General features: G+C 57.1%; 1 protein-coding gene across 7 annotated transcripts; it reads right to left on the bottom strand.

Moving 5' to 3' along the window:
• Positions 1–4,498: 4,498 nt before the first annotated feature.
• LOC117234517 (transcription factor GATA-6-like) lies at positions 4,499–14,869 on the bottom strand. Of its 7 annotated transcripts, XM_033495832.1 has the most exons (9): positions 14,514–14,866; positions 9,918–10,199; positions 9,694–9,848; positions 8,892–9,633; positions 7,957–8,505; positions 7,447–7,572; positions 5,951–6,086; positions 5,035–5,359; positions 4,500–4,965 (listed from the first exon to the last, which is right to left on the bottom strand). In XM_033495832.1, exons 2-9 carry the CDS (start codon positions 10,191–10,193, stop codon positions 4,872–4,874), a joined length of 2,403 nt encoding a protein of 800 aa, XP_033351723.1. In that variant the 5' UTR covers positions 10,194–10,199; positions 14,514–14,866; the 3' UTR covers positions 4,500–4,871. The 7 variants fall into 7 exon arrangements, with proteins under 7 accessions (XP_033351724.1, XP_033351723.1, XP_033351722.1 ...); XM_033495831.1 differs by having other exon boundaries at positions 5,035–5,345; positions 5,940–6,086; positions 9,694–10,199; positions 14,514–14,869; XM_033495834.1 differs by lacking the exon at positions 5,035–5,359 and having other exon boundaries at positions 5,940–6,086; positions 14,514–14,865.
• Between the last annotated feature and the right edge of the window lie 436 nt (positions 14,870–15,305).

Below are 15,305 nucleotides of genomic sequence, written 5' to 3'. Positions count from 1 at the left end.
CAGGCCGACCCTCGGCCCAAACCCCTCGTACCTCGTCCCTTGCCCCTTGCCCCTTGCCCCTATCTCTTACCCCACTATCCATATCCGACGTCGGACGCCGATGTTCGCCACTCGCACGGAGACCCTCTGTCTCGTTTCCGTCGCCCTCGCCTACTCTCTTCCCCGAGCTGGCCGTATCGCGCCCTTTTGCACGCACCCGCGTTTTCCCTCCGAAACACCGGATACCCGACTTTTCCATTTCTAGGATTAGTCGAACCGTCGCTCGCGTCCACCTAAGCCGATCGGTCGAGCCGTATCGATGTTCGGGCATCTCGCGTTCTCGTGTCATCTCCGCGTTCGTTTCCGACGTCCGTCTCCTCTGTCCGACGAGCGTGTCAAATTCTACGATATCTTTCTACCGTCGTCGTCGTCGTCGTCGTCGTCGTCGTCGTCGTCGTCCTCTTCGTTCGTCGTCTCGCCGGCGCGAGAGTCGCGGCAACCCCGCCCGAGCTACGAATCGAAGACGCGTCGTGAAAACGCGCGGCCATTGACGCGGTCTGCGAACTTCACGGACGTCCGTTCGATTCGTTTCAACGCGCGCCGGCTGTTCCTTCCGTCTCTTAATTCCGAGTCGAGGGAAATCGACGCGATTCCGCGAAATTTCCTGCCAGGCGATCGACGTACCGACGCGCGATCCACGTCCTCTTCCGAGAGAAACGCGCGTCGTTCGATTTTTCTCGCCCCGCTTCTCCGTTTCGGTCGGATCACGACCAACCTTGCGAAAACGCGTCGCGCCCCTTCGTTCGCGGTCGCCTCCTCTCGATGGAGAATTGGAATTTCGGAAATTTGTGAAATCGCCGCGCCGGTTGGTCGACGCGTCCAACGCAGACCCTTCGCCGTCCGTATAAAGTCGATACGATCGGTCGAAGGACGAAGACAAAGGCGAGACGCTGGTCGAAACGCGGCAGAACCTGCGTTTCTACTCGGCGGAGGCCGCGTCGCGCGTTGATCGCCGGTACTCCGTTCGATTTGTCGGAGCGTTCGCTCGCAGACGGTAGAGAATCGGTCGTAACCGGCGTAACGAAGAGTCCCGATTATCTCGTCGGGACGTAGGGATAAAATACGAGTGGTAGAGCGTGCCATTAAGCAACGACGGAGATAGATAGGTGTGGCGCCGATCGGAAAATTGGAGGGTGCAGCAGCAGCGGCGGGCGGTCGTCGTCGAGCGTTGCGGGGTGGCCAGCCTGTCTCTCGTCTCGCCGACCATCGTCCCCCTGGTTCGTCGTCCGACGTGGAAAACGATCTCGGCCGACTGGCAAAGCTTTTCCGTGCGCGTTCCAACGACTCGCGTTTCTCGGGACGACGAAGCGACAGCGTCCGTGGCAGCCAGAACGCCTTTCACTCGCGTAGCCGTGATCGCGCGACGATAAATCAACCGACACGCATTAAGCATTAACGCATTTACATATCGACGTTGGTGCGCGAGCGCGCGTCACCGCGCACTAAATCACGCTCGATTTGAAAATAATGCATCCTACGAATCGTAAGCGGTGGCTGGACCGACGTTGCGCCGTCTCTCGCGCCTGTCTGCTCTCGCGGGGCCTGTTACCGCGAGGCGATCCGACGAACGCGAGTCGCCGCGAGTCGACGAAACGATCGGACGAGAGCCGCAAGGACGAGGACGAGGTCGGTCGAGGAGAGAACGACTTTGCGGGAATCTCGATCACCCGGGTGAATTGGTCGCCGGCGAAGGACCGGGAACGCGGTGCGGTCTCTTCTCTAATCTAATCGTCGTTGGTCCGCGTTTCCCGCTCCTTCTCCCTGTGACCGTCTCGAAACGCGCGCCTCTCCTCGCCCCGTGCCGGCCTGGCCCGTCTTGGCTTGGCTCGGCTCGGCTCGTCTCGTCTCGGTCCCCCTTTCGCCGTCTTCCTGGAAACCGGGTCGCTGGTACGCGGTTGTTTCCACGCGTGTAGGTACACGTGTACGCACGTACACGCACGCGTTCGTGGATGCTCAGGATCGACCGTAGGTTCTCTGTAATAGCCCTGTGGGCGAACGAGTCGCCTCGCTGAAAAAGAAAGAAAATTCGAGGAGGATCGCGCGACGTATCGTCCGGTTCTCGGTGCGCGGTCACTCGCGATCCCGTCCGCTGCGAGTCGAAGCGGGCTGACCGGCGGCTGGCGGACGATCGCCGCGCGCGAAACGCACGAGACGCTGCTACTCGGCGAACGAGATTAGCAGCACGCGCGTCCGCGAGACGGCGATTCGAATCGGAGGACGCGCGGTCTCGCCGCCGCGCGTTACGAGGAAAACGCGCTCTCTCGGACGAGCGTATCGCGCGCGCACCACCTACCGTGTAACGACGTGGCGCGCCGGAGTAGCCACGACGATGGAGAGGACCGGAAAGCGAGAAAATATGGCGAGAACGGAGAGAAGGGAGAAAGGCCTGAACACGCCGAGACGAGGCTTAACTTACGTGCTCGTGCCTCGGCCGTGAAATATCGCGAACGCGCCGATCGGGCTAAGCGATGTTCCACGCGGCATCGCGAACGATCTAATTTGTTGCGCTTCGCGCTTATTTATGGCGACGCGTCCGTTCTCGCGCCTGCTCGGCCGCTTCCTACGGATTCGAGCGACCCGTGCTCGATCGACGATCGTCACCGTTCCGACCTCTTTCAGATCCTCCACGGGATGCGTCCTACCGCGTACGAGGAATTTCTTTCGGACAAAAACTCGAAAGTCGAACGCTGCGGCTGAAAGTCGAAGTAACGGTGGTGTGCTGCACGTCTCGCGATAAGACGCACACCGGTTGGCGCCGCGCCGATAGGGAAACGTCGGGCGCATCCCTTAAATTCCAAGCGATCCGACCGCGCGAGAACCCGTACGTTCTTCTTCTTGCCCCTTCTGTTTAGAATGAGTTCGCGCCCGGCTATATTTCCGTACGCGTCGCTTCACATTTCGACGATCATCGCATCGAACAGAGAAACGAGAATCCGGCAAACTCGGCATCTCCGTCGAGCCGACGCGACGACGATTATCGAAAAGAAGTGAAACGTTAGCAGTTCGCGACGATGACGATAACGACGACGACACCGACGACAACAACGACGACGACGACGACGACGACGACGACGACGACGACGACGACGACGACGACGACGACGACGACGACGACGAAGCTTGCGGTATTTCCCCGCGCGAGAAGGGATCTCGAGGGCGGCGCCACGTTTGCGCCTCACAAAAAGTCCAGGAGGGGAATAAAAAGGAGGAAAAAAGAAAAAAAGAACTCGCCGAGAGCGGCTAACATGGAATAGCCCTTAGCAGGCACGATAGCCACTCTTTAGGCTGATGGACTCACGGCCCCCCGCCTCCCCCCTCGGCCCCGGTGAATTCCCCGATCCCCCCCGGCTGCGGCCTCCTCGTTTGCCTGCCTTCCATTTCGCCTTCCCGAGCGGCCAGCCGCTCGATCGCGCGCGCGCGCTCTTTCCTTTTGCTCTTGCTGGCGATGCCGATCCTCGCCGTTTCGTGGACCGCTCGTCCTCGTCTCGCATCCTTCTTTCGTGAGTTTCTTTCAAGGTTTTCACCAGTCGTTACCGCTTTGCGCCGCTCTAAACCATTTACTACCATTTCGGAACGCGTTTCCATCGAAATGCCCGCATCCGACCAAGATCGGATCGACTTTCTTTTATTCAAGCTTTTTACACAGACCTTTACAATTTACAAAACGAACGAAGGTGGTTTCGCAAGGCACGCGCGACCGTTGTCGTTACGCGGCCGTACGAGTCGTGGCGCGCTTCTCGACGTGCCAGCAAATAAATACGTTTCTCTTTTACTTTTTTCTACGTTTCGCGCTCCCATTATTTCTTCGCAATTTTCGGCTCGCGCGTCCACGCTTTGGTCAACGTCCGAACACGCGTATATTACCCTTTGTGGGAGAATTCGCCTCGCTGCACACCTACGTGTACTCGTTTCTCTCGCGAGTACACGGACGCGTCATATACTATACGTACCAAACACGTACGCGCGCTGGCACGCCGGTGTATCGCGTATATACATCGGGCGCGTACGTAGGTGTACGCGAACGAAAGCAGCTGCGATCGGTACGCCGTGTATTTACATTTACAAAGAAACGCGTCGGATCGAACGCGCCACGGACAAAATTTTCGCAGCGTTCGCGGACTCGGCCAACGCCAAGAACAAAGGCGTCCGAGGCGAAGGAGCCGACGAACAGGAGGGTCGAGAAACGAGAGAAAAACACGGCCATCCCAGGCGGTCTCGCGTTTCTCTTCTCCTCGCACAGAGGGCGAAATCGTCCGACGAAGTGGCGACGCATCCGTCGGTACGGTCGAGCACGATCGGTAAAGTCAAATTCGTCGGTAAAATCGCGCGCATCTCGAGCGTGTGTTCCAAGTTCGCAACCGAGTCGAGTCGAGTCGAGTCGAGTCGAACGCGCGACCGGCTCGATTTTGATAATTGTTTTACAAATAAAAATAAATAGAAAGAATTTGTAGAGAGATAGAGATAGAGAGAGAGAGAAATAGAGAGAGAGAGAGAGAGAGTGAGAGAAGGTGGGAGGGAGAGGCAGACGGAGAGACGATATCGTTTCTCGCCCGGAAACAGAAAAGAAATCCAAAATCGCAGGTACGCGACGAGTCGCGTAGCATTCCGCATTTCGTCGACGAGAACGTGACCGAGGACGAGAAAGCCGACGACGTTTCCGTGACACGCCCGAGAACCTTTGGTCGGTAAAGAAGTTGGTTGCTGCGTCCCGGACGTTCTCCAGTCACCGCGTTGGCAGAAGCGGCACTCGTGTCGCGCTAGTTGGCGCCTTCCACGCGATCTTCTCTACCGCGTTATTTTTCTTCTTCTCGTACATCTCGTTCTCGTCCTCGTTACGACCTTTCGGCGTGGATAGCCGTGGTGGAAGTTATAACCGAGAGGAGATCGCCACCGGTTTGGCTAACGATTGGCTCTAGCGGTGGCACGCTAAAAGATAAGAAAACGAGTGAAATGTTAGCGCCGCTGAAACTGAAAGAGGCGAGTCGTCGCACTTACGTAAGGGTAGTCTGTCGATTGAGAACTGCGGCGGTAGGTAAAGCGAGGGGCGAGTGCGCGTGGCTAGCGTGCCCCGATCGCCCCGTAGTCGGTGTACCTAGGGGTGGACGACGTTCGTCGGATCCTCCGTTCCCACCCGACGCGTTACCGCTTCCGTTCTCGTTCTCCGCCCGATCCCCGGTTTCTGTACCGGCACCACCGCCGTCTGTACCTGCCCCGGTCGCTGCCTCGCTCTCGGCCTCTTGCTTCGCCTCCGTATCGGCCACTATCCCACCCCCGTTACCACTACCACCGCTCCCATACACGTTCAACTGCAGCGAGTCCACTGGAACGTGAAAAGAGACCAACGATTCGAAACGTTACCTTCGCGTTCGCTCCTCTCCGCTCGGTTACGCTCGTCTCTATTCGCGCTGCTCCCTTCGCCCTCTCCTCCCTCCATTTAGAACGAGCGGCGAATTTTTTATCTCGATCGGTCATCCGACTTGTTTGTTCGCAACGCGGCGCGGTGTCGCTCCACGTCGGACTTTACTCCCGATCCGGGACTCGAATTTCGAGTCGTTCAAGGTCCGCCATGAGACTACGTACTACGCGATGCTACGTATTTTATCGTCATCGTACCTTTTCGATTCGCGCGTACCTATCGTTTTTCCTCCAAATCGTACTTCCATCGACGAGACGCTATTATTATTATTATTAAAGAGAGAGATAGAGAGAGAAAAGAGAGACAGAGAGAGGGAGAGAGGGCGAGTTACAAGGAACGGACGAAATCCGAGAAACGACGATTCGTCCGATCCGTAGGTACACCAGCCGTATCGATCGACGATCGATACCCGTCTCGAGATAGGCAAATAGACGCGTTGGGGGAAAAGCGAACGGAAAAGGAATTTAATGACAAACTTGCTCACCGAAGACTCACCGAGTAAGTTAGACTTAATCTCGGTCTTGTGCATGCCGCTCGGTCCCGCCAAGTTTCCGCTCATTCCCGAATGATTCTTCGGCTTCCTTTTCCTCGTCTGTATTCCCTCCTTCTTCATGCTCAGTGGCCTGTTCACCTGCGCAAAGACAAAAGAAAAAAAAAACAAGACTCAACAAGTTTTTCCGCGACACACGCGAACACGAAATTACTGGAATTCGTCGAAACGTGATAATAAACGGTCGGCCGTATCGGCGTTTACGATCTCGTTAAAATCACCGATAAGACGGTTGCGCGGTCGATCGGCTCGTGGGATCAAAGTCGATTAAGGACGCACCGCGACGCACCATCGGTGATGCATCGCGGATAACAGTCAAGGTTTCGGAGACGCGGAACGTCGAGCGAACGCAAGTTCTCGAGGCGAGACCACTCGAGGTGCGCTGAAACACGGCACTCGTGATTTCGTAACGACGTATCGCGTACACGTACGTAACACGCGTGTACGATCGATGCACCGATTTCACATCTTGGCGTTTTCGAGATGTTTTCGGAACAATTATCGGAGAACCGGGGGAAGACGAGTCGGCCGGCGAGTACGCCGAGATAAAGGCCACGCGAGGAGCGTCGAGTTGCGTAAGAAAAGTAATCAACGGGCAACCGGGATCACGAACGGTGACCGCGTTTCGTTCTCGATTCTTGGCCAAGATTTCGAGTTTCGACGGATCGACGACATAGCGCGCGTGTGCTCTCCTTAACCCCCCCCCCCCCCAAGGTAATAACAACGAACTTTACTACCTGGCAGAGAATCCGGCGGCAAAGAACCACTCTTGGCAACAACATTCCCAACGATATAGGTGATAAAATATTAGATCGATTATACGTGCGAAAAACAAAGAAAAAAAAAAAAAAAAAAAAGGAAGAGAAGGGAGCTCGATGGCAGTCGAAAAATGCGATTTTCTTACGTATCGACCGTGGGTCGTAAAAGAAGCGGCAGATTCTATCGATGACGTCGCTACTGGCGAATCTGGATTTGCGAATAGGCGCGTGGAACAAGGGTGACATGTTGGAAATAATCGGAGCTAACTCGCGTCGTTAGATCGGTGTAACAGCCATGGTTTCCCGTCGACGGTTCTACGCTGGTCCAGCGACGACGCAGAATGTCGTGACGACGCGCGATCGCCGAACAATCGCGATCGTTGCGCGCCACCTGGTTAACGAAGAGCGTCGGGATCTTTTCGCGAGATTTTACAGCGGGATTCGGCCCGTTGCTTTCCTTCGTTTCAGCGCCACACTGACATAGACGCGCTTTCGCTTCGAAAGTAATTCGCGGCGATGGGTCGCGGCAGTTGTACAAACAAAGAGAGAGAATCGGCTCGAGTCGAGAGACGAAATTCGTCGGTCGACGAGGAATCGTCGTCGCGTTTCGCGATCGGTGGCTCGCGATGCACGGCGGAGGAGAGAAGGAGCATCGATCGACGAAATCCTTCGAAAACACTTACGTTGTGTAGCTTGTAGTAGAGGCCGCAAGCGTTGCACACCGGCTCGCCGTTGTTGTTTCGCCGCCACAAGGTCGTGTTGCTGGTCCTGCAATTGGCGCACTGAACCCCCGTCCTTCGTACACCGGCCTAGAACGAGAAAACAGGGGACGAGAAATGACGGAGCGGTGGAGTATTCGCGTGGACTCGAGAACGCGAAAATGGGAACGTTCGAGACGTAGAAACTAGAGTAAACAACAACCGGCGTGAGCCTCGGCGCGATTGTTTGCTCTCGGTAACAGATAACGTCGATTCTTTTTTTCGCGGACGACGCTTGCCAACGAACGAACAGGGAGGAGAAGGAGGAGGAGGAGGAGGGGTAGAGGGAGAAGAGGAAGAAGAAGAAGAAGAAGAAGAAGAAGAAGAAGAAGAAGAAAAGGAAGAGGAAGAGGGAGAGGGAGAAGGAGACGACGAAGGGGAAGAGGCAAGATCGGGCGAAAGGGGCAATCGCGCGAATAGATGCGAGAGGTTTACCGTGGCGACGGTTTGTTTGGGTTTGCCGCATCTCATGGACGACCTGTTTATCCCGTTCATCTTGTAGATGCAACTATGACAGTAGAAACGGCCGGTTTCGTCTCTCTTCCAGCTGGACGTTGGATTGCCGCAACCGAAGCACTCCTTCGGATCCGCGGTCATGATGGTTCCGTCGAAACCGTCCTCGTTGGTCAACGGCAGATTCGGCCACGGGGACGGAGCCGTGGTGCTACCGGTCGACACGCTGTACGCTCCTCCCGAGTACAGCTGAATGTTGGCCGCGTCACCGACGGAGATCGCCGCCACGTTCTGATAGCTCGGCACGCAATCGAACGCGGGCGGAGACGGAGTTCCGGCGGCCGACCAGTACTCGCTGGCGGTGTTCGGCTTCGTGTAAGAGTACGATCCGGCCCCGGTCCCGTACAGCGTCACCTGAGATCCCGGCGAGCCTGGCTGCTCGTAGTGAAGAGGCGGCACGCCGCGCGACCCTCCCAGCGAGGACGCCAGCGTCGGGTCGCCCTTCATGTACGCGCTTCCAGGGGACTCGACCTAAATTACCAATCTCGTTTAACAGAAATATCAATCGTTCGCGCATACGTTAGATTCGGTGCGATTCGACCTTCTTCGCGTCTTTCCGCCGCTCTCCGTTCTTTCTTCTTTCTTCTTTTCCTTTTTTCCCCTCTCAAAATTACGACTACGAACGACTCCACCGAGTAATCGAACGCGAGAACTCGTCGATCGTAACTATTGGGCTGGCAGCTAAGCGATCGCTTAGTTGCCAACCCAATACTATTCGTAGTTGTCGTTCATCGTCGTTTCGTTGTTCTTATACGATTCCCGTAATAATATCGCAACGCTGGGCAAATAGACAAACGGACGAAGAAATCGGCGGTACGATAGACGACGGAGAAAAGTATCGAACCGGGCCTACTTACCCCGGGCACTCGCGACGACAGTTGAGACGGATACGCGAAGATCACTTGATCGCCGGGTTTCGTGTAGCTGTAGGTCGGTGCTTGTTGAAACGTCTCGCTGGCGGATATGTACTGCTGGTACTGGACGGCTTGCGACGGCGGAATCGGCACCGTCTCCAGCGTCGTGTACGTGCTCGACACCTTGATACCGTCGACCGGAACCGTGGCCCCGACGGCCGCTGCCGCTGCTGCCACCACCGCGTTCGTCGCGGCCACGTTCGCCGCCTCGGTCTCGTACTTGATGCTCACCCCACCGGTGTTCACGTATCCCGTGACCATTTGATGCTGCTGGCCCGGCTGCTGGTGACCCACGGAAGCCGCGGTCGCGCGGATACCGCCGTCGCCGCCGATCGGCGGAGAGTAAGACGGTGGCGCGGGTGAATCGAGCTGCACCCCGACGTTCGTCTCGGCCATGCCGCCACCGCCCTCGTATTCCTCGTTGGTCGCGACCAGTACCGGCGACGAGCCCTGATGATACGACCTCGCGACCGCCGTCGATCCGTTTCCACCGCTCGACTGGCCGCCTGCCTCTCGCGGGCTGTACCTCTGATTGCCGCCGGCCGACTGAACCACGCGTCTCTCCTGCACCGCTTGGATCGCGATCGCGTGACTGTCCCTTCGCATCTGTTGCTGCTGTCCGTCCGCCGAGTATCCGGCGTACATGCGATCCGCGTCCGTTCTCTCCGGCTCCGGCGTCTCGTACCTTTCGAATCGTTGAAAATCGTTGAAAGATCGTCAGACGCGACCACGCGTTTTCGCTTACCTGACCGTGTCCTTCACCGTCAGCACGGACGGATCCACCGTTTCCGACACCTGCACCCGCACCTCCTGTCCGTTGCTCGTCATGTAGACGAGCGACTGCTCGCGAGAACGAGCGTGCTGCTGCTGCTGCTGCTGCTGCTGCTGTTGTTGTTGCTGCTGTTGCATCTCCGCCTCGGTATGAGCAATTTGCAGGATACTCAGCTTGCAGCCTTGGTCCTGTTGCTGTTGCTGTTGCTCGTCCTGATACGAGCGCGATCTGCATTGCTGAGCTTGATCGTCGACCGATCGACGATGATGCTGAGAGTCCGCTTCGGGTTCGGCCACGGTCTCGGTGATGTGTCCGGCCGTGGTGATGGTGCGCACGTGCCTTCTCGCGGTGATCACCGACCTGGAACTCTCGACGGATCGCTCGTCCGCCGTTGCCACTCGCGGCGAATCCTCTTCCGCTCGACCGTCCTCCCATTCGCGTTTAACCTCCTGCTTCGACAACGTCTCCTTCATCGCGACCTGCGAACACCAACGCGACGAATCTTTCCAGCGAAACTACGCAACGAGAACGAAGCGGACGTGCGCGCTTGCCGAACCAACGCGCGGAGGACTGTCGTTCGTCGTCGTCGTTGTCGTCGTCGTCGTCGTCGTCGTCGTCGTCGTCGTCGTCGTCGTCGTCGTCCTCGGACGAACGACCACTGTCGGCCGAAGCGCGGAGGTGGGGCACGACTCTCGAGACACGCGACTCGCTCGCGTTTCGTGAAGGCGAACTGAGAAATTCGGTCGGTCGGCGCGTCGTGCTCGCGTCGAGAACAACGCGAGAACAACGGGCTTCGACAGGAAGAAGAGCGGCAGGAGAAGAAAGGGACGGACGGCGCGCCTCGTCCGTCTCGAGAAAAAACCGACGAACGGCTGTTTGCCCTGACTCGCGTCACACTTCCCTTCGACGATGTCAAACTTTCGACTTCCGGACCGAGCACGCGACCGTACCTCTCTCTCTCTCTCTCTCTCTCTCTCTTTCTCTCTCTCTCTCTGCTCTCTGCTCTCTGCTCTCTGCTGTCTGTCTCTGGGACGGCGGGCTCTGGCTCGCCGCCGGTGCTCCTTCCGTTTGCACGGGCTGCCGCGTTAACCAGCCGTTGACTCCACTACCTTCCGAGAGACAATCGAAATAGCGCGCGAACGCGAACGAGTCGACGTCGGATAAACGTTACGCGTGCACTGTGCGGCGCACCCCCGTGACGGTTGCGCTCGTTTCGCTAAAAACGATCGAGCGAATTCACCGAGCGACAACAGCGAACCGTCGCGCCGCCGTCGAGCAAAGTTTCTGCTTTTCTCTCTTTTCACGGAAAACTGGCGAAAGAGAGGAGAAAGACGAGCGCCGAGAATCTCTGGCTATCGAGTGGAAAAGAGGCAACGGAGGGGTCCGTTTGTTTGTTCGTCGATAACGAGCGGCCGCTCGCTAGCTCACGGGCGAGATAACGCCTTGTCACGAGGGGTTGGGGCGGAGGGAGCTGGTGCACGAGGGGATCGCGAGAGGTGTTCGTGAGTCCCCCGGCGCTCCTCGCCCTTCTCGTCGGCCATCGTTGTCAACGCCATTTTGTCGTCACGGAATCGGTACGTACTCGGGGTCTCGGTACTCGCTACCCGGTATTGGTAGGATGCTCACGGTGAATCATTCGCACCCGCTGCTTATCGCCGCTTCCTCCCTCTCCCTCTTCCTCTCTCTCTCTCTCTCTCTCTCTGTTTTTTTCTCTCCCGTCCTCCGTCCACCGACATTTCGTCTTTCCCCTTTGTGCCCCGCGTCTTTCGTTCAACCGGCCGAAAGTACCACCGTCATCGTCCGTGGCAAACGACGAACGAGCCGCGGTTGTCGCGTCGTCGACCCTACGGCACTGATTCATCTTCGCAAAGAAAGCAGCGTCATCGGCGAGGTAACGATTCGTCGGGCGAATGGATCGGCCAGTTTCTCGAGCAGGAAGCGTTGGCCGTACGACGCGGAGGAAAAAAATCCACGAGCGAGGCATACGTGACGGCGATCGACGTCTCGCGTTTCGCCATAGATACCGATTAATCGGACGATCGAGATAAAAATCGAAAAACGTTCTCGGGCCAGGCTCGATCGCGATAACGACGCTCGAAGAATCACTCGTCGCGCCTCTTCTATTCCGCCTTGCGCGTTTTTTTCTCGGCTGATCGGCGAAAGGTGGTCGATGGCGTCGATCGAGGGACACCAGCCACCACCGGCTTAGCGAGAAATTTTCCATCCATCCATCCTCGCCGCGTATCTCCGGCGAAATCGAAAAATTCGTCGTTTATCGGAGAACGAAGGAAACGAGCGGATCGCTTCGCGTTATATCGTTGATAACGAACGATAAGAAACAACGAACGAGTCACGATGCTCTCCGTTTTCGACGGCGTTTCGATCGAGCGCGTTTCGTCCGAAAAGCGAAACGGCCAGGCGAAACGCGAAACGATCGAACGCGAGCTTCGTTGGGCGACGACGACGACGACGACGACGACGACGACGACGACGAAAGAAAAGGCCGAAAGAAAAGGCAGGTTGCACGAACGGAGGGCGACGCGACGCGTAGAAGGACGCGGACGCGTGGAAGTGGCCACCGATGGGGATGTCGAGCCATCGGCAAGAGGCACGCCGTTGTCAAAATAAACGACACTATCGCGATTTATCTCGTTTCCCATGATAATAAGAGATAAAACTGCATCCTTACATTAGCTAGTATATCAGCTAAAATGATAATTTCAGTCGTCGGGTTCGCCAGGAAGGCGTAGGGCCGTGTCTCTAGTTCCGCGGTCGAGTTTCGCGAGGACGTCTCGAAGCTGACCGCCGATCGTCAGTCGTCGCCATTTCGAGTTAGCATCGGCGGTCCGAGTCGCGGTCGTTCGATCGTTACGCGCCGATACCTCGACGCGCGGTGCGTGCGATCTCGATCCTGAAATCGTCGTATCCGACGAACGCGGAGAGACGAGTGAGAAACAGAGAGCGAACGAAAGAGGATGTGCACGGGGTGGCGAATCGCTGTGGCCGTGAAACCGGGTAAGCTCCGGTCGACGGATGGTACGAGTCGATCGCGCGTCACGAGCACGCGATTCCGCTTGCGTTTTCTTTCGTTTTTTCGGCAGGACGACGGCTGCGAAAGACGACGCACAGGGTTGCGTCACGACTGGAATCGCGAACACGACGAGGCCATTTTCTTTATCAGTCGAGTAGGAAATTCTTATCGGCGTAAATCGGTGAAAATCCCAGGTGAGCCGGTGTGGGTGCGTACGTGCTCGCGCGAACGAAACGATATCGAAAAGGCGTACGCGATCGCGTAAGAAACGAAATTTTTTTTCGTTTCGTTGGAACGCGATGACGGTGTCCGAGTGGCAAGATCGGGCGGCGCACGCGCCGAGGGTTGACGCGTACCCGTCTCGATCGCGTTACGCAATCGCGTTTCCTCGAATCGAGCGTCGCGGTTCCCGTAACTTTCCATCTCGTCGTCGACTTCCCAATTCGATTCGAGCGACGCGTTTCTCGCTGCTCTGCTCTGCTCTGCTCTCTCTCTCTCTCTCTCTCTGCTCGTCCGACGAAACCGGAGTTTGACGATGGATTTAGCGCGGTGTCTCGTCTCTTTGCGTCTCGAATCGTCGCGGAACGCTAGCAGCGTCTAAATCTTTTTACGACGCGATTCGCGCGACCGCGCGATAACGCCTGATCCATCGGAACGGGTCCGTGGCGCGCGATCCCGCGTTTTACAACGCCAATTACCGTAATAATTTACAACGAACGAGCCGTGTCTGTCGGTTTCCACGAACAAACAGCGCTCGTTCTCGCTCTCGCTCTCGCTCTCGCGCTCGCCTCCGTGCCCCGCTCGCGTCGCCGCGTTTCCGCGTAAACGGCAAAAGCAGCGCGAACGCGTCCCACGAATTTCGACAACGAGCGGGTCGCGCGTTTCCGCGGACGATGCGCCGCGTTCCGTTCGCGACCACGCGACTCCCGAGACCAATAATTAACGCTCGAGCGACAAACAGAGCATTATCGTGGCTGTTGCCCGATATTATTCCATTATCTTACCACGGCTATGTGCTCAACGATTAATAAAATATCTGCGCACAGGGGTATCTCGTCTCGATATCGTATAGTTTCGCGGTAGACTTGGTCGAGACGGCTGGCACTCGTGACCGCCGGCGGCTTTCTCGCGTCTCGTTGGCCCCCGAATCGAGCAGAAGGATTCGACCTTTCGCAGTCTGCGTGGCCGCGCTACCCGACGAATCGGACGATCCGCCGAGCCACAAGTGTCGTCGATCCACTCGGAACGTAAAACACAAGTGTTTCGTTCCGATCGGGCTGGATCGTGCACGCGCTACCAAAACAGACCGCCAGTTACGTCTTTCCAAATATCGTTCTATCCGTCTCGGTGTCTCGAGTTGCCACGACTCGCCGCGTCTCACCACGCCGCGCCGCCACGCAATACCGTCCCATACTCGGCGTGTTACGGCGCCGCGTTTCGATCCGCGGTACGTTCGCCACGAAATTTCCAGTTCGTCCGATCGTCCAACGGTATACCGAGCCACGCGACCGACCGGTTTCCACGCGTTTTCTCTCGCGATTTTCCTTTTCCCTTCACTACGTGCTTCACGCGCGCTCCCTTCCGTCGCCGTTGTTAGCACGAGGTGACGCGCGACCGACGAACCAGCGTAGGCGAGAAAACGGCCGAAAGAACGGAGAATAGCAGGCGAGAGAGAAGGAAAAGAAAAGAAAAGGAGGCGGCTGCGAGAACGAAACGGACGAACATCGAAGCGGGAAAATTAAAGGACGAAGACTGAACTTACCGTGATAGGAGAACGTGAGAGAAACGTTTCGCGTGAACGAGGTTCCGTGATACAGGTAGTCGGTTTCGGCGAACGATATCGAAGAAGCTCTGATTTGTGTCGCGTCGACGGTCGATGGTCGACTCGCGGGACAGACGCGGCTACGATTCGACAGCGAAGGTGGCGAAAGCGCGGCTTGACACAGGTGCGCTGCCAAGGTGTGCCTACGACGATTCGGGTCGGCTGCCGCCTGGTAGCGTCGTACCGAAGCTTCGATTCGAGCAAACGTGGGAGAGGGAAAGCACGCGCGACCGCCAACGTTAACGCGAACCGCGTTAAATATTGACCGAACACGATTAGACGAGAGCCTCGGCTCGTTCCCTCGCGCTTTCCCTCGACTCGTCGCATCGATCGCGTTTTAGCCTCCCTTTTCGCTCGCCGCCATCTTGGTCTCGCTGCACCGGATCCTCCCCTTTTCGCATTTCCATCTTTCTCCCTCCGTCCTTTCGCCTCCTTTCCGAATCCTTTCTCGGGCGAGAAACGGGCCACGCGGCAACGCGGACGACGAGGAAAGGCAGCTGGCTGGAGGGAGAAGAGAAGAACGATTTATCGCTCCTTTCGTCAACCGACTTCTTCTTCTTCTCCGGTCGTACCGGATCGTCCGCGTCTCTTCCCGATCAACGAGATACGCGAACCGTCGCGTATGCGGAAAGAAGCTAAAAAACGCACCGTGCGTTGAGAGAGACAGAGAAAGAGAGAGAGAGAGAGAGACAGACAGACAGACAGAGAGAGACAGAGAGCACTCATACCTCG

The sequence above is a fragment of the Bombus vosnesenskii genome, unplaced genomic scaffold (assembly GCF_011952255.1).
Source record: "Bombus vosnesenskii isolate JDL3184/JDL3185 unplaced genomic scaffold, Bvos_JDL3184-5_v1.1 scf7180000013305, whole genome shotgun sequence".
Classification (NCBI taxonomy): domain Eukaryota; kingdom Metazoa; phylum Arthropoda; class Insecta; order Hymenoptera; family Apidae; genus Bombus; species Bombus vosnesenskii.
This window is presented reverse-complemented; position numbering and strand designations above follow the sequence as displayed.

What these genes read in the sequence shown, in the direction of transcription:
- LOC117234517 (XM_033495831.1), bottom strand. Translation starts at nt 10,193, where the DNA reads ATGAAGGAGACGTTGTCGAAGCAGGAGGTTAAACGCGAATGGGAGGAC. An exon ending in TGTCGTCGCGAGTGCCCGGG is followed by an intron (nt 8,506 to 8,891) that starts GTAAGTAGGCCC and finishes TTGGTAATTTAG; the next exon opens with GTCGAGTCCCCTGGAAGCGC. An exon ending in TCTACTACAAGCTACACAAC is followed by an intron (nt 6,087 to 7,446) that starts GTAAGTGTTTTC and finishes GTCTTTGCGCAG; the next exon opens with GTGAACAGGCCACTGAGCAT.